This window comes from Felis catus, chromosome A1 (genome assembly GCF_018350175.1).
Source record: "Felis catus isolate Fca126 chromosome A1, F.catus_Fca126_mat1.0, whole genome shotgun sequence".
Classification (NCBI taxonomy): domain Eukaryota; kingdom Metazoa; phylum Chordata; class Mammalia; order Carnivora; family Felidae; genus Felis; species Felis catus.
Genome location: NC_058368.1, coordinates 178812280 through 178830571, shown reverse-complemented (window position 1 = coordinate 178830571; position 18292 = coordinate 178812280). Strand labels below are relative to the sequence as shown.

At 45.5% G+C, this 18292-nt stretch overlaps 1 protein-coding gene across 1 annotated transcript in view; it reads left to right on the top strand.

The window, feature by feature from the left end:
* The window catches only part of DOCK2 (dedicator of cytokinesis 2), a 416930-nt gene that overhangs the window by 379256 nt on the left and 19382 nt on the right, over positions 1-18292 (top strand). Inside the window, exons 37-44 of the mRNA XM_003981290.4 lie at positions 236-326; positions 1045-1164; positions 4554-4643; positions 6702-6806; positions 9092-9233; positions 13897-13978; positions 15423-15507; positions 16998-17084. Coding sequence (XP_003981339.1) covers positions 236-326; positions 1045-1164; positions 4554-4643; positions 6702-6806; positions 9092-9233; positions 13897-13978; positions 15423-15507; positions 16998-17084 — 802 coding nt within the window. The remainder of the gene's footprint in view (positions 1-235; positions 327-1044; positions 1165-4553; positions 4644-6701; positions 6807-9091; positions 9234-13896; positions 13979-15422; positions 15508-16997; positions 17085-18292) is intronic.

Below are 18292 nucleotides of genomic sequence, written 5' to 3'. Positions count from 1 at the left end.
GATTAAATGATCTAAGGCATTCAAAATACCTAGCCTGGTACCTATCACACACTAGGTGTCCCATAAACAGTAACAGCTGCTGTTGTCACCCATGCAGGGTGGAGCTGGTTATCAGCAATGGAGGATTCCTCTGTGATCCCAAGAGGTGCCTAGTTGTTCTGTCTGACTCCTACTTGGCCCTGTGTCTGGCCTCCTTATCACTGACCCTGGTAACCTAGCATATTTCCCCAAACAGGTACTTGTACAAACTCCGCGATCTTCACCTGGATTGTGATAATTACACAGAGGCTGCCTACACACTCCTTCTCCACACCTGGCTTCTCAAGGTACTGTCCTTCCAATAAAGGTGAAGGACTTCACAGCAAGTTAAAGAGTTAAGGAGCAGGAGGAAGAAAGAGAGAAAGAGGAAGGGAAGGGAAGGGAAAGGAAGGGAAGGGAAGGGAAGAAAGAAAAGGAAAGGAAAAGGAAAAGGAAACAGAAAAGGAAAAGGAAAATAATTAGCCCAATAAATTTTGTTTTGCTATGTCCCCAAACTCTTGACTTGGCCAGTTACTGTTCTGCACTACTTTTCCTGGTCACATAAGGTTTCAAGTGACTTTCACATTTAGCAACAACAATAACCCCCCTGAGACATGTTTTACAGTTTTATATAACATTCAAACATCACCTATAAATCATTAGCATGCCCAGTGAGCTGTTTTCTTTCTCTTGAAAACAGTGTTGTAGCTGGACAGTGTTCTGAAGGATTTCCTTTGGCTTTTTGAAAAGCTGGGCTCATGTCTTATAGGGGTTCCAGGAAAATCCCTACAAACCACACACATGAGCCAATAGACAGTCCAAAAGGCACAATTGGCAAAAATCAGGAGACACTTCCCAATGGAAACCACAGACCAGCCTCTCCCTGACTGACCATTCACACCCAGGGTGACAGGCCAGCTGACAGATGTGTGTGCAGAGCTTCCTCCTGCTCCTCATAAGTAGGGAAGACACCTCCCCTTGGCTCCCTCTCAGCCCCGGGTGATTTGGTGTATCTCTTGTCCTCAGTGGTCAGATGAGCAGTGCACATCGCAGGTCATGCAGACAGGCCAGCAGCACCCCCAGACTCACCGGCAGCTGAAGGAGACGCTCTATGAGATCATCATAGGCTACTTTGACAAAGGAAAGGTAATTTACCCCTGTCCTCCCTCTCTCTGTGGAGATCGTGGCTATGGGGAAGGGTGGTTCCTTCCCATACTCTGCACCCCATCCATCTGCACGTCTGGTCAGCTCTCCCTCCCAATTCTGAGTCTGGTCACTTTGCTCCACCTTCTCACCACCTCCATTCAGGGCCTCCTCATTGTTCACTTGGATACTCAATGGGTTCTGAGAAATCTGCCTGCTCCCTCTAGTGCCTCCAGCAGATCATCCTCTGTACAGGAAATGGCTCCCACATTCCACCAGAAGAGTACACAATCCTGTCTGTGACCTGTGAGGCCTCACATGAGCTGTCTTCTGACCGCTTCTCTTGTTTCATCCCTGCCAGCTCCCTCTTGCCCCCATGCTGTATGCCAAATTCTTTTCCACATCAGCATCTTTGCACTTGCTTTTCCCATCTTCGAACATTTTTCCTCCATAGCTTTCCATGGAAGACTCCCTCTCAGAGCTCAGAGCTTTGGTCAGATGTCCTCAAGGACACCTTCCCTGACCAACCTAGGCAAAACAGCGCCCCTGCCCCGAGTCACCTTTATTGCCTCTTCAAAGCACTTGTCACTATCAGACATCACCTTGTTCATTTTGTTTTTACATTCATTGTTTGGGTTGTCATTTTAGAATGCCACAAACACAAAGACATGTCCACTGCTGAATGTCCAGTGGTTAGTGCAGAGCCTGGCATGCAGGGACAAATAAATATATGTTGAATAAGTGAATGAATTACATGAATGAATGACAGGGTGATGCCATTGATCTTTAAACAACAAGGACAAAATGTTTGGTTGGGAGAAGATTAACCAGACCAACTGATACTCATCCTCCAGTCCCCAGTGGACCTTCAAGAAGCACCAACCCAAATGCAACCATTCATCCTGTAGGAGATGTGGCATGTGGCTAAGTGCTTAGGCTCTGGAGTCAGCCTGGTTTCAAACGTTGCTCCTCTGTCACCTACAGTTCCCTTGACCTCTTAGACACTCCAATTCCCATCCAAAATAATGATACTAATAGTACCTACTTCCTAGTTGTACTGTGAAAATTATGTAAGAGAATGCAGGTAGAACACCTAACGTAGGACCTGGTACATAGTCATATTTTCTTAAATTTTAACTGTCATCATTACCCTACTCTGCCTTCAAGGCCCCAGTTGATTGGCCACTTCCTCCATCAAACCTTTTTTGAGTCCTCCAGCTTACCGACAGCTTTGCCTCTCCTCTGAATTACAAGACCTCTTACTATTCATCTGGACATAATTTAGTGGACTTAATTTTGATCTGTTCTGTCACTGCAGTTCATTGTATCTGCCTTAGCCTGATCTCCCCACCTTCCCTGGAAAGACAGAATGAGGTAATGTCTGTGGAAGGGCTTATAAATTCCCAGGAGTTGAGCAGTTGGAGACCACTGTTTTTATAATTTACAATTATAAGCCTCTTGAGGGCAGTGAGTCTGCCATTGCTGAAACCTCCTGCCCTGCTGACATCAAGTCAGAGCTTACTATTTGTTTACAGCTGATTCAGTGCATCACGGTGTGAAAGCCCCAACAGGACATGTTGAGCTTTGTCTTCTGCCATGTATCCAGTTCAACTCACCCTATGCTGAACAGAGAGGAAAAAGATGCCATCCCTCATCTCAAGGACCTTATCATCTAGTTGGCAAAACAGACAAACCAATCATGATCTTCTTTGCATATTACCCTTCGGTGTTGTGCAATAATGGAGAATGAGGGAGAGAAAAGTAGTGCCCAGGTACTTTGGGAGCAGAGAGGAGAGAGCAGATGGGTACAGCTCACTTCAGTAGCCACTGCTGTGGAAACTTCCAGAATGAAGCCCAAACTCTTGAGCATCCCTTTAACCTCCTCTCCCCGTACCTTCCCTCATGTAGATTTATTGCTCCAGACACACACAATAGCCTTCTACTTTGCAAGTCCATCTGTCAATATTTTGTGGACTCCTCTACATCCCTCAAAACCCAATTCTTGCATCTATTTATGTGTATGCTTTACCCACGTACATTTCATGACAGGAGAGACTGTCTTGCCCATATTTATGCCTATTCCATCACTGTATACCATACCATGCCTAGAAGCCAGCCGGTACTCAATAATCAATGTATGAGATTCAGAGGGATCAGTGACTGTCAGAGGTCCTGGTGGCCATACACGCAGACTCAGAAGGAAATCCTAGATATCTGACTCCCTCCCTGGCCCATTAGTGGTCTCTTAACACATTGGTGAGGGCATTTCTGGCAGATTATGGTACAGAGTTTGCAAAGATCTCCACATGAGCCAAAAAGTCCCCTGACCCAGCCCAGGGACTTTACCACCATCTTCTTGTTCAGGCTGAACAGAAAGCCCCAGCCCAGCCTGGCCTGTAGACTTGGTTCCTCCTGGCACATAAAGCATTTTTATGCTGCTCACTAAGTTGTCCACGGGTTTACAGCCGTGGCTCCTCCACTCAGCACTTGCTTTTATTTATTTTTATGCTTGGATGCAGAGAGAGCATTTTTGCTACACAGCACACACTACATTTTGGCAACCTCCCCTCTCTCCTTCCCCACCTCCCCTAGCTTCTCCATTTAGATGCATTTCCCATTTTAAACTGAATATGAAATGTGATGGGTGTCCCTTGAGATTGCCAGATCTCCAGCCCACTCTGCATCTCCCGCCTCTGCAGAGGCTCCCGACCCCCTTCAGTCTAAGATGGAAGGATGATCTATCGGATTCAGCCTAAGACAGAGCAGAGGAAAAGGGTTTGCTTTTCCAGGATTTTTTTTTTCAAATGGAAAATGCCTATTTACAAAAAGTTCTAATCACTCTCGTTATACTCAGCTCCACCGCTACCTCTGTGCAGCCCCCCTCCCCACTCATGTACTCCAAATAACCCCAGTGACAAGTATAAAGTTTCAGTTACACAAGATGAGAAAGTTTTAGAGATCTACTGTACAACAATAGGTCTATAGTAGACAATTCTCAGGTCACACCCAGGTGTGCATTCTAGCCTAGCTTTTGGTTAGGTATGTGACCTAGGACAATGTCTCTGCCTGTCTGAACCTCCATTTCTCACCTGGGAAATGCAGCTGTTACTAGACACCTCCCAGAGTGTTTGTGAAGACCCAAGAAGCATGCAGATAAAGCATTTAGCCTAGTCTCTGGCTGCTCCATTATTTGCCACGAAACTAGAGTGGGGCAGAGGAAGGGTCATGCTCACTGGTAAGTACCTGGCTTGTCGTGCATGGGGCCGGGCCTGGGCTGGAGTGAGGCTTGCAGTACAGTCCCAGGAGTCAAGCTGCCTTGAGTCCCTTCCTCAGCAAGGGTTCTGCAAGCTTGGATGTACCTCCTAACCTTTGTGTCCATGACCTTCCTATAGATGTGGGAAGAAGCCATCAGTCTGTGCAAGGAGCTGGCGGAACAATACGAGATGGAGATCTTTGACTATGAGCTCCTGAGCCAGAACCTGGTAAGACAGAGTGCCCAGGGCCTCAGCTCCCCAGAGAGGCTGGGGAGAGGAAGGAGGAGGCCAGGTGGGGTCAGGACACCAGAAAAAGAGTGTACGTAGGGCCTGAGCTGAGTAAGGCTGTGCTGAAAGCCTTCCTTCCAGTTGGGAATATTTCCAGAAGAAGGCATTCTGGGAAAACTCATTAGTGACAGTTTCCCGGATGGAGTAGTAAGTACCTGCTTGGCACTGGGGCTGCTGCTGCCGTTGTACACCCAATAAACACTGTGCTACATTTGCAGTAAAATCGCTACAAATCACTAAGCCAATTAAATAAAAACGCAAATTTGTGCTTTCTGATTAACAGATAAATCACATTAAAATGCTCCCCATCTGGCCATTCCCCATTAGCTCCTCGGTGCTTGTGATTGGTGGTGGGGGGGCGGGTAAGTGGAGAGTGGGGGAGCCAGCCTAGCCTACTTGTGCTGCAGATGCCAGGGCTTGGCGGGGAAGTGGCCTCTGCAGAGAAAATGCAGAACGTTTGCGCTGCTCCCCCCACTTGTACACCTCCTACATATTTCCTGGCCACCTCAGAGCCAGGACACCAGTGCCCCATGGTAGCCTATTTTGACAGGCCAGTCCAGCTCTGTCCAGGGAACTATAAAATGAGAGTCCAAACATGGAGAGATGATTTATTGTTTCTTTGTGGGGGGGATGGGTATTGAATGCAGTATTCTTGTTAAAAGCAGCTGGGCTGTTAGCTGTTTGTACTGTGTGTAAGATATGATGCAAACACACATATGTAGTCACAGCAAGAAGCACTTATATCTACCCTACACATACACCCACATAGATATTTGCAAACATGGGGGCACACATGCACACATGCATCCAGTACACATTTGTGCACACACAGAGTACACATTCATGCGTATACATGCACATTCACACCCGGTACACATTTATGCACACACGCATGCACATACAGTACACATTCATGCATACGCACAGTGAACATTCATGTGCACACATGCACACACATACCTAGTACACATTTGTACACACACATGCACATACACACAGTACACATTCATGCACATGTTGATGTACATGCATGCCCATTCTCCAAGTCCATGTTGCACAGGCTTGTGTCCATGCACACTTATCTCCCATATTGTATCAAATTTAAGATGCCATCAGTCTGAGATGCAGTCTTTTTTTGTATGTGCCTTGTCATGATTTCTATCTGACTAATAGCAATTCTAAGATGCTATCAGGTGTAAAGTAAGATGTAAACTGTTTTCAGAGATGTTAAAATATGAAGAATGCACACCTATTAGAATTGATGAAATACGTCAAGGGTACATACAAGGGAAGATACATATATCTGGAGATATTTATGCATCCATAGACCCCCACAAACACATGCCTTGTGTGCCCGAAGGAGAGAGCAGCATGGCGAGGTGGGGGCTCTGGACAGCTGGCTGGATTCAGCTTCATACTTACTAGCTGCACTATGAGATACGAAAAACATTTCTTTATCTGCAAAACAGACATACGAAACTTGTGGGGTGTTAAGAGGATGATGTGAGTAAATGAGCTGGTGCAGGTAGAGTGATTAACGTGGAACCTGGTATCGGGTGAATACAGCCATTGCTATTATGATTATAGACATATCCACAGATATGCAAATATGTGCAGTGGGCATCTTGGTTCTGGTATAATGATCGTCTCTCAAGAGTGGCCTCTCTGGACTTTAAGAGACAAAACAGATGAACATAAGGGAAGGGAAACAAAAATAATATAAAAACAGGGAGGGGGACAAAACAGAAGAGACTCATAAATATGGAGAACAAACTGAGGGTTACTAGAGGGGTTGTGGGAGGGGGGATGGGCTAAATGGGTAAGGGGCACTAAGGAATCTACTCCTGAAATCATTGTTGCACTATATGTTAACTAATTTGGATGTAAATTTTAAAGAATAAAAAATAAAATTAAAAAAAAAGAGTGGCCTCTCTGAGTTGAATGTGCTTTTGATACACATATCTATGTTGTTACAAGCTGTGAGTTTTCTCCTTCCAGATCCAGCAGGCAAAATTCTATGAAAACATCATGAAAATCCTCAGGCCCAAGCCAGACTACTTTGCTGTTGGATACTATGGCCAGGGATTTCCCTCCTTTCTGCGGGTGAGTTTGTGGGTGACTGAGACCCAGGCCAGGGGCCTGGGGCCTCTCAGCCGCCGCTTTGTGCTTCAGGGATCCGCTTGTACTGAGACTATGTGCTCTCCTCCATCTGAGGGCTGCCCTCACCCCCAGCACATGCCCAGTCTCCTCCATCATCACCACCCTCAGCTACCCCATGTTCCTATAGATACACAGAGCTGCCCCATGAGGTAGCGAGCTCCCCATCTCTTGAGTGTGGTGTTCAAGGAGAGCCGGTGGACTTCTGCTACCCTGCCAGCACTGTAGAGCTCTGGTTCTCAGACCTTTTGGGCTCAGGAATCTCTTTTCTCTCTGAAAAGTTATTGAGGTCTCCAATGAACTTTTGTATTGATAGACTCTAGCTGTCTACATTTATCATATTCAAAATTAAAACTAAGAAAATTTTAAAATATTTATCAATTTGTTTAACAATAACAATAATTAACCTGTCACGTGTTAACATAACTTGCATCATTATGAAAAAATAGTTATATTTTCCCATAAAAAATGTGTGCCAACAGTGAGATTGCTACATATTTCTATAAATCTCTTTAATATTTAGATTAATCGAGGATGGCTAGGTACTTACACTTTCTTCTGCATTTAGTCTGTAGTGATAGACTACACATATCATGCAGCTTCTGGAAAATTCTACCACACATCTGAAAGAATGATAGTGAAAAAGGCAAATAACGACTGACCATTATTATGAAGAGTGCTCCTTGATCTCATGAGGCCCTGAAAGGGTTTTAGGGACCTTCAGGGGTCTCTGGAGCATACTTTTTTTTTTTTTTAACATTTATTCATTTTTGAAAGGCAGAGAGAGACAGAGCACAAGTGGGGGAGGGGCAGAGAGAGAGAGAGAGAGAGGGAGACACAGAATCTGAAGCAGACTCCATGCTCTAAGCTGTCAGCACAGAGCCCCATGTGAGGCTCGAACCCATGAACTATGAGATCATGACCTGAGCTGAAGTCGTATGCATAACTGATGGAGCCACCCAGGCCCCCCTCTGGAGCATACTTTCTGAAGTAATGCTCTTGTGGATTATTCACTGATCATGTAGAGAGTTGGATTAGGTCAGCTGTAGGCTTCCTTCCCATAGGACTCCATCCAGTGAACCTGAGGTTCAATTCTAAAGTCAGGGACATTCAAAAGAAACAGCAAATCTGATCTCTGACCTTACTTGATTTGCAGTCTAGTTGAGAAGCTAAGTTACTCACTGTTACCAGTCAATGGGAAAGTCAGAGTGGACTCACAAAAGTAAGCACCACAGGCTGCAAAAGAGGTAGAGAATGAGGGTTTCCTCATTGGAGTAGAGGTGGCTTTCCAAACCTGATTGTACATCAGAACCCCCTGGAGAACTTGTTAAAAACACATATTTCTGGATCTTACTCCCACAGATTCCATTTCAGCAGGTCTAGAGCAAGGCCTATGGATCTGAACTTCTAGAAGTCTCCTAGGCCCATCTGACAATCACCCAGATTGGAAGCACTGACATGCAGAGGTGACAGACGTGGGTTTAGACTGAAGAGCTTCTGGGCCAGTAGAGGTGGCACAGATGGTAGATAGGATCTAGAGCAAGGTTTCTCAACCTCAGCTCTACTGACATTTTAGATCAGGTTGTTCTTTGTTAAGGGGGCCGTTCTGTGCATTAAAGGACATTTAGTAGCATCCTGGGCTTCTACCCATGGGTTTCTGGTAGCTCCCCCTCCCCCAAGTTGTGACAACCAAAAATATTTCCAGACATGGCCAGTATCCCTTAGGAGGCAAAATCACCTCCTATTTGAAAACTACTGATCTAGAGAAGGCTAACATAGTCAACATGTAAAGAATGTATTTTCATGGATTTAGAGCCAGGACCTATGTGATGAAGGACCCAAAAACTGGTACCTTCCACCCTGCAGGCCCATCCTACATGGCTCATTAAAGGCAGGAGGGACCTTTTGTGGTCATGCAAACAGAAGACCAGGTATGACACACTGAAAGCTGAGTGAGGAACAGTTCTGGAACTTATACATAGGACAGTTTGAAAAAGTTCTCAGCATCCACAATCCCCTCTCCTTCTAGAATCATTCTTTTTAAAGAAATGGTATACCTAGCTAGGTCTGTGAGCTGAGCTTCTCTTTTCTGTGGTGGGGAAGCAGAAAGGGGAGAGATCTCTAGGAGGTCACCAGAGCCGGTGCTCATGTCACAAGCCCCCCAGCTTTGCTTGCATCATGTTTTCTAAGCCTAGGCCCTAAGATCTCTGTTGGGTGTCATTTCTCTGCAGAACAAAGTGTTCATCTACCGAGGGAAGGAGTATGAGCGAAGAGAAGATTTCCAGATGCAGCTGATGAGCCAGTTCCCCAATGCAGAGAAGATGAACACAACCTCTGCCCCTGGGGATGACGTGAAGAATGCCCCAGGCCAGTGTATCCTTGGAGAATGGCCCAGCCAGGGCCAGGCAAAGGCCCACAGAGCCCCACCTTAGAGCTTAGAAGCTGCTGCCAGAATCATTGCAGTGGTGCCAATGTCAGTGTCTAGTATGGTATCCAAAGAATCCATCTCGGGAAATTCTAAATGTTGTGCTCATTGATTAATTCACTCATTCATTCATTCTCATAGTGAATACTATAGAGCCCTGGCTTTGTGCCAATCATTGTGCAAGACACTGATGATCACACTCACAAAGTGGTCCTGCCTTCAGGGAGCTCATAGTCTAGCAAGTAAAAGAGACAGTGAACAACTAATTGCACCATTAAATATGTATTTGTAGAAATGGGATTAATGCCAAGAGGAAGCCATGCAGGACACTGTGGGAGGGCAGAGAAGGCTTCCTTGAGGAAGGTAATGTCTAAGGTTAGCAACAAGCCAAAGGTTAGCAGGAGGTGGGGAGAAGGGCCCAGACAGAGGGAAGCACAATCATGCTCACAGGCCTTGAGTGGGAAGGAACACAGTGGCTTCCAAGAACTGGAATGGCACCTTACTTCTCTTACAATAAGATCAAAACTCCTGATCAAGGCAAGTAGGTTTTTCACCATCTGAACCCTGCCCCCCTCCCCAGGATTCTTCCTTCCCTTTCTCACGTCTCTTTGTCCACACTGGCCTCACTTCTGTTGTCTAAACACACCTAGCTGGTTCCCTCTGGACCTATGAATCTTCTGTTCCCTCTTCTCGCCATGCCCTTCCCCCAACCCCTTTCTTACCCATCAGATCTTAACTTGGTGTCGCTTCCTGGAAGAGCTTTTCCTGGTCACTCATCTAAAGCGGCCTTTTCTGAACTCTCCATGAGCCTCTTATCTCACACCCTGTCTGTTTTCTTTAGAGACTTGATCTCAATCTGTTATCTTTTGTGCTTTTTAAAGGTCCACATAACCTAGACTATAAGGTCTGGGAGGGCAGAGACCTGCACTGCCTTGTTTGCTGTAGTAAGTCCCCCCATCTCCCCTTGTGCCTAGCACAAAGCAAAAAAAAAAAAAAAAAAAAAAAAAAAAAAAAAAAAAGTAATGATAATAAAATACTTGTTGATTAATGGAAAGGGAAACAAGAGAGAGAGAAAAGAGAGATAAAGAAAGAAAAGAAGGAGGGAAGGATGCAGGGAGGGAGCCAGCTCACTGAAGTCTACAGAGGAGGGTATGGGGGATATGAGATGATGCCAGTGAGGTGTTCATAGGTCCAGGAGCTGACACTGGGCAGGGGGCAAGACTCCTGGTGGCAGAGAGCACATTAACCCAAGGATCGGGCAGACGGCTGAGTAGTGATGTATTAGCCCACCCTGGCTCCCAGCACCACACCCTGTAGCACAAATTAAGTTACAGCCTTTAAAATGGGGTTGACAGGTTGCATGGCTGGTCTGCTAAGTCTGCCGAACCTTAATCCAAATATTTTTCCCTTGGGTGATACATATTCATCTGTAACCTTTTCATTATGCTCACCTGCCCTTCATGCCTGCTCTACCATGGTATTTGCAAGAGGAAATGCAACTAGTCCTGGGGCTGACTGGTTACAAATGTGATTTTGGTTACAGGCGAGACAGGAGATTAGCACTAAGGCCCTTCTTAAGTGGACTCGTGGTGTTGAATAGCTCCATGGCATTTTAGCTTGGGGCAGCTAAAGGGAGACTACATGTTACTCGGTTATCCCATCATATGCAGGCCTGATTTAGTAGCACCAGGAACCAGGTTGAAAAGGAAAAAGAGTTGACATTTGCTAAAAGTCCTCTTCATGCCATGAATAGATTGAGTGCTTTATAACCATTATTTCTTTAACCCCCAAATAACTCTATGGGATGGGTATTATGTCTGTCCTATTTCATAGAGAAGGAATGTGTAGGGCAAAGAAGTAAAGTAGTTTTCCTAAGGTTACAAACCTAGTTATGGAAGTGAGATTTGAACTCCAAGATCTGTCTCAAAGTGTATATTCTTTCTATAATGCCATTACTTCCACTAAAATTAATGAGCAGGATGTTCTTTATTAGCTGTTCATCATGTACCAGGCATTTTTCATGCATTGTTTCATTTTATCCTTATAGTAATCCTCTGAGTTGGGTATTATTACTCTCTGCATATGCAAATAAGAAAACCGAGGCTCAAAAAATATAAGCAGCTTGCACAAGGTGCTGAAAACTGATGGAGCTAGGGTTTGAACCCAGATCTCCTCGTTGCCAAAACCTGCGCTCTGAATGCTCTGTCCTCTCACCTTCACCTTCACTAGTAGAAAAGCTAGCAAGCAGTTTTGGAAGGGCAACACATCTCATGTCTTCTCTTTTAGGTAACCAAGTAGGGAAAGACATTTGAAAGCTAAGGCCTCTTAGTTGAGTGTCCTGTCTCCCACATTCCCCCTGCCCAAACCTTGGGGTCCCAGTTCCATGTACAGACTCAACATGTAGTGAGACAGTCCAGCCATGCATCCTCCTGGGCATGATTTAAAGGCTCTGGTGTCACTAGTTTCCTCAGGACAGGTTTGGATTCTCCTCCTGGTCCAAGGCCAATTGCTAAGATCAGTGGATGTGACTTAGAAGCCTCTCTAGAACAAGGGTTGGCCAACTTTTGTATAAAGGACCAGATAGGAAATATTTCAGTCTTTGTTAGTCATGTGGTCTCTATGTCATAACTACTCAACTCTATTGTTGTAGTGGGAGAGCAGCCATAGATTGGCTGCTACATAAATGGATTGGTGTGGAAACCAAAGTGGTTTCCTTCCCAGAGAAGGGAGCTGTTGGCTATATGGCTTGAAAAAGAAAATGGTTTTCTGAATATTACAGAAATCCTTCCAGTGAGGTTTGTTATTTATGTTAAGCATTGTGTTCTCTCTCTGTCTCTGTCTCTTTGTCTCTCTGTCTCTCTGTCTCTCTCTCTCTCTCTCTCTCTCTCTAAGGAACTCTCATTTAATGTGGAAATATTCTGCAGAGATAAAACAATTAAATTCACAGCATACTAATATGGAGTGAGTTTATCAGAGGGGGACAATTGAATTTAACTTGGAATTATATTTTGGCCATTTCTTCTGTATGAAAGAATCATAGCCTCTGCCATCAAAAAGCTCACAGTCTGGTGGGGAGGGTCTGGGAAGGGAAAAGACAGGAAGCTGGAGAGATAAGAGTCCTAAGTATAGGCAAAATGCTGTGGAGAGTCGAAGGAAACGACACCTGACTGAGGGTAAATTGAATACTTATGGAGCCTGTGGTATTTGACATTTGCCTCAAGGGCTCACGGGAAGAGGGGGTGATGTGAGAAAATATTTCAAGCAAAGGGCATAGTAGAATCTTTTGGGAAACCAGAGAGAAACTTTGAATGCCAGAAAGAAGAGCTTGTGATTCCTTGGTTGGCAAAAATTCCAGGCTCAGGGAGAGTTTTTGGAGTTGTGGTAATCATTGCGTGGAATGAAGGGATTAGAGATCTTGGGTACCTGAAGAGAGATGAGTAAAGGAGGAATCAAAGGCACGGGAAGGGAAAAAAGGGCCAGGAGATGGGATCAGTGATGACTTGTTTTGTTTATTTGGATTGCCATGCTATCGGTTTAAAATGAATAAAGGTCTAGAATAGGCAGACGAAGCTCCCATAGCCTGCACCCATGGCAGGCATCACTAATCAATCATAGAACTCTTTCCCACTCAGCCTGGACATGGCCTCAAAATCCTGCCACAAGCAGTTACTTTTAAATTTTCAGGGCTGGAATGCAAAATGATATCTATTTGCATGCTCTAAAGCAGTGCTTCTCAAACTTAAAGATGCCTCTATATCACATGACGCTCTTATAAAACTCTAGACACTGATTCATAGGTCTGAGGTAGGTGTCACCATTTCTTATGATTTTTTAAATATTTATTTATTTTTGAGAGAGAGAGCATGGGCACAAGCAAGAGGAGGGGCAGAGAGGGGGGGACAGTGGATCCAAAGCAGTCTCTGCACTGACAGCAGGGAGCCTGATGCAGGGCTCGAACTCATGAACTGTGAGATCATAACCTGAGCCAAAGTTAGACACTCAACTGATGTAGGCACCCAGGTGCCCCCCAGACTCATCATTTCTAACAAGGCTTCAGGAGATGCAGATGCTGCTGGTCAAAGGAACACACTGAGGAGCAGTCTAGGGTCAAAGAACCCCAAGCGTGTGGTTAAAAGACCCAACTACAGACCTCTGTTCTGTTCTCACAAGCTGTGTGACCTTCAGTAATTCGCCTGGCCTCTTTGACCTTGATGTCCTCATCTATAAAGGGGGGAGAATTACATTAACAACACTGCTGAGTGGAATTGGCGAGATGCAAGGAGACCATGGGGGATATGCTATGCAATTGACTGAGAACTATAAATTCATTATGGTATTACAGTTAGTATAGAAATGATAATGATGATTAAGGACCACTGAACAACTGTTAGCAAGGGCTGAGCCCTGGGATGGGCTTACAAGTGACAGGCAATTCTGATAAGGACCATGATGACTTCTAACTTGTCATTAGGATCTAGTTGGCAGCCAGCAGCCTGAGGTCAGTCATTCAATAAAATCTTGGCCCCAGGAGGGCTGTCGTGGGAGGTCTCAACTGGGAACTGTCCCTGCAGCCCACAACATGTTGTGAGCCCTTAACTACAGGAATCCCAGACATCCAGTGTTTCACCGTCCAGCCTGTCTTGGATGAACACCCAAGGTTCAAGAATAAGCCAGTGCCTGACCAGATAATAAAGTAAGACCCACAGTTCATTGGAAGAAGGGATGGGGAAGAAAATCCCATGGAGCTGACAAGCTGAGCTGGTGGCAGGACAGGCCCTGGTGCCCTCCCAGTTCTTTCTCTGGTTTAGCCAGCCTTTTATCTCTTTTCCTCTTGGGAAAAGAATGACCCCCTCCAGCCCAGTTAGCAATCTGAGTGCTGTCCCTGAAAAGACTGAAGCCAGAGATGGGAGGAACAAGGCACAGTGAAATATCAGGAAGCAGCAATGACATTTCATTGAACTGGAGGTGGAGAGCCTGTCACTCAGGTGACAGAGTGGTTCCAGGGAATGCATAGCCAGAGTGTGTGGGCTGGGCAGGCAACAGGCAGGGTGAGGACGGGGACAGTGCTCATACTGAGCACGTTCTTCCAAAGGGACAGCTTTTCAGAATTTGTTGAGGTTGTGCATTGACAGTGGATATGTCCTGACGATGATGAAGGGGCAGTAGAGAAAGCAGCATAAAGGCAAGGTCTCCCTCCCTCTGTTCAGTAGCAGATTGTGAGGTCAGTGATGGGGCCATGAGGCAGGGGGCCTGTGGGGCACACCTCGGAGCTGCCCAGTTTACCTTCCTCAGACCCGGGGTACCCAGTATAGCACCTCGAGTGCCTTAGAGAAAGCCCTCTCCTCTGGGAGGACAGTGGGAAGCAGGAGCTCTTTGTGAGAAGGAGTCTGTCCCAGCAGCCCCACACCAGTGCAGAAGGCTGAGCAGGTATAGCTCAGCTTGGGTCTGAGCCTCCCCCCAACCTCTTCAGCCAGGCACTGGGGCAAGAGATAACAACCATCCAGCTAGCACCGTGCCCTGCCGGCCCCAGTGTTAGAACCTCCCCAGAGATTCAGGAAGAGTGATTTGGGGGGTGGTTGGGATAACTAAAGAAATCTTTGGAAGATACCGCTGGGACATTAGGCTAGGACCGTAGGCATATCTAGATTCTTCACTGAGGTCACAGAAATGATGGCCTAGGTATGCATTAATGGTAGAATTCCAACTCCTTGGTACTCTAAGGGGTATTGTGTTCTTAAAGGACATGAGACCTGTTTAGCTTCTCAATCACCTTACAAGGAACACCTGAATTTATTTTTTAATGTTTATTTATTTTTGAGAGGTAGAGAGCACCTACAGGGGAGGTGCAGACATAGGGGAACACAGACGATGTGAAGCGGGCTCTATGCTGACAGCAGTGAGCCTAATGCATGGCCCAGATTTACAAGCCTCGAGATCATGACCTGAGCAGAAGTCAGATGCTCAACCAACTGAGCCACCCAGGTGCCCCAGGAGCACCTGATTTTAAATGCTACAATTTTAACTGCCAGACCTGAAGTTCACTGTAGTGGGCCTCCCCGACAGCACAAGGTCAGCTCAGGTTCTGTGTCAGCAACCTGGCATGCTACCAGGAGCCTCTGCCTCTTTCTGTCTTGCAGCTTTTATAAATCCAACTACGTGCAAAAGTTCCACTACTCCCGGCCTGTGCGCAAAGGGACCGTCGACCCTGAGAATGAATTTGCCGTGAGTATCTTCAGCAGCCTTGATTGTTCCCCAGGGCCACCCATCCCAACCAGAACAGGTGTCTGTCAATGTCAGAATGGGAGGGCATTTGATCCAAAGCAAAAAGAAGTAAAGCTAACATCTACTGATACGATGACACCCATTCTCCAGTCTTTTCCATCAGGTTTGTTTTCATTTCTTGAACCTCTACACTTTCAAGATACCATCCAGGCCTTGTGTGAGGTGTAAGCAGGCTAAGCAGGAGTGTTGATGAAGTCAAACCTTCCAGGACATACTAATAAGAAGACACAGTGATTTCAGTCCCCAGTGTCCACTGTGTGCTTCCCAGCAAGGATCTGTCTTCTAATTCTCACGACTGGCAGAAGGAGGACGCTCTAAGTCTCTCCCAGCTCTTTGCCTTAGATTGATTCTTCAAATTTGGGAGCCACTCGCCCTTTCAGAATGTAGTGAACAGACTTGCTGGATAAAGGATTCTCAGCTGCATATTTTTTCTGTTCATCACATTGAAGATTTCCTGCCATTCCTTTCTGGCCTGCCAAGTTTCAGTAGATAGGTCTGCCACTAGTCTTATTGGTCTCCCTTTATATGTTAGAGTGTGTTTATCCCTAGCTGCTTTCAGAATTTTCTCTTTATCCTTGTATTTTGCCAGTTTCACTATGATATGTTGTGCAGAAGACAGGAGTGCTGAGGCATAGGGGCACTTGTACCCCAATGTTTATAGCAGCACTCTCAACAATAGCCAAACTATGGAAAGAGCCTAAATGTCCATCAACTGATGAATGGATAAAGAAATTGTGGTTTATATACACGATGGAATACTACTTGGCAATGAGAAAGAATGAAATATGGCCTTGTAGCAATGTGGATAGAACTGGAGAGTGTTATGCTAAGTGAAATAAGTCATACAGAGAAAGACAGATACCATATGTTTTCACTCTTACCTGGATCCTGAGAAACTTAACAGAAGACCATGGGGGAGGGAAAGGAAAAAAAAAGTTAGAGAGGGAGGGAGCCAAACCATAAGAAACTCTTAAAAACTGAGAACAAACTGAGGGTTTGGGAGGGAGGGGAGGGTGGGTGATGGGTATTGAGGAGGGCACCTTTTGAGATGAGCACTGGGTGTTGTATGGAAACCAATTTGACAATAAATTTCATATTAAAAAAAAAAGAATGCAGGGAACACTGTGACCACCCCTCCACCCCAGAAAATGCAGATAGATGCATTCATTATTGCTTCAAAATTCTGACTATTCAGAGACCCCAGGTTAAAACTTACCAGGCCTAAATCCAGGGAAAACTTAAACTTCACATCAGGAAAGAATTCTTAAGGGTAAAGTGGGAGTATGTTTCTGGGTCTTGCAACATTTATTCAGGCTCTGGGTTGATGAGAGGTTTGGGGGCCTGGCTGGGTTCTTGCCAAACTTCTCTAATAGCCAGGTTTCCTAAGTGTGTTTCTTTTCTACCCTTGCCACCCCCTGCTTATGGGACAGTCGATGTGGATCGAGAGAACCTCCTTCATAACTGCATACAAGCTTCCAGGGATCCTGCGCTGGTTTGAAGTGGTTCAAATGTCCCAGGTGAGTCTACAGTCCCTCGGGGAATAGTACATCTCAGGAGCCCTTTAACTGTAAGAAGGGGACAAGCTTTTGTTCAAGGCCACTGGGGAAATGCTAGAATTCCAATGCAGGAAGGGACCTGAGGTACCATCTGGATTACCTGCTTTCAGATTTTTTTCTTAAGCATCAGGTAAACTGAAATGAAACCTACATAGAGTCCTGTAATAAAGCTGATGAAAGGGGGCTTCTGTGGTTGGGTGCAGCGAGGAGGCAGAGAGCCTAGAACACCATCCACTTAATCATGTCCTCATATCTTTCTGTCTCAGCAGCAACTTAGGGCACCTCTGAAGAATCCCACTATGAACCCATTTTATAGTTGGGTAAACTGAGGCTCAGAAAGAGGCAATCACACAGAGGCAAAACACCAGCTAGACTGCAATTGTTTGAATGTCTTTTGCATCTCCATAAACTTCAGGGTCTCCATGTCCTCAAACAGCTAAGGATCTTGCAGCTCCCAGGATGCCAAGGAAAGGCCAGGGTGGTTGTGAGGAAACTTAAAAAGTGGGGACATATTCAGGGTGTCTTATTCATTTTATTCATTTAACAAATATTTAATAAGTACCTAACACATGTCAAGCACTTGAAGATTTTTCAATGAAGCTTACATTCTAGTAGGAACGACGTACTGAAAAGTCAAAGTAAATATAATAATGTCATGGTGATAACCAGTTTGGAGAAAAACAAAAGAAAGGTGGTGGAGGAGAGATGTTATTTGAAACAGGGTGGCCAGTGAAAGCCTCCCTGCCAAAATGGCTTTTGAACAAAGGCCTGCAGGAAATGAGGGAGTGGACCACACAAATATTACAGAGAAGGACATTCTAGCATTCTAGCAAGTACACAGGCCCTATGGACAGAACATGATTGTGTCTGATTCAGGGCAAGTGAAGATGAGTAGGAGGAGCCCGATACCAAGTCCTGTAGGACCCTGTAGGCCAGCATAGGACTTTAGCTTTTCTACCGAATGCCTTAGAGCCATGAACAGAGGAGGGACATGGTCTGACTGATGTGTTCAAGCTACTGTATCATCAGCTACTGTATCATCAGCTTGAAGCCATTCCACTCCAGCCTTTAATGTCCCCCAGCAGCTTGATGGCCCTCCAATCTCCTGTGCACAGGCTTGGCCTAGACCTTAGGAGAAATGTAATGATGATTATGACATTAGCAAACGT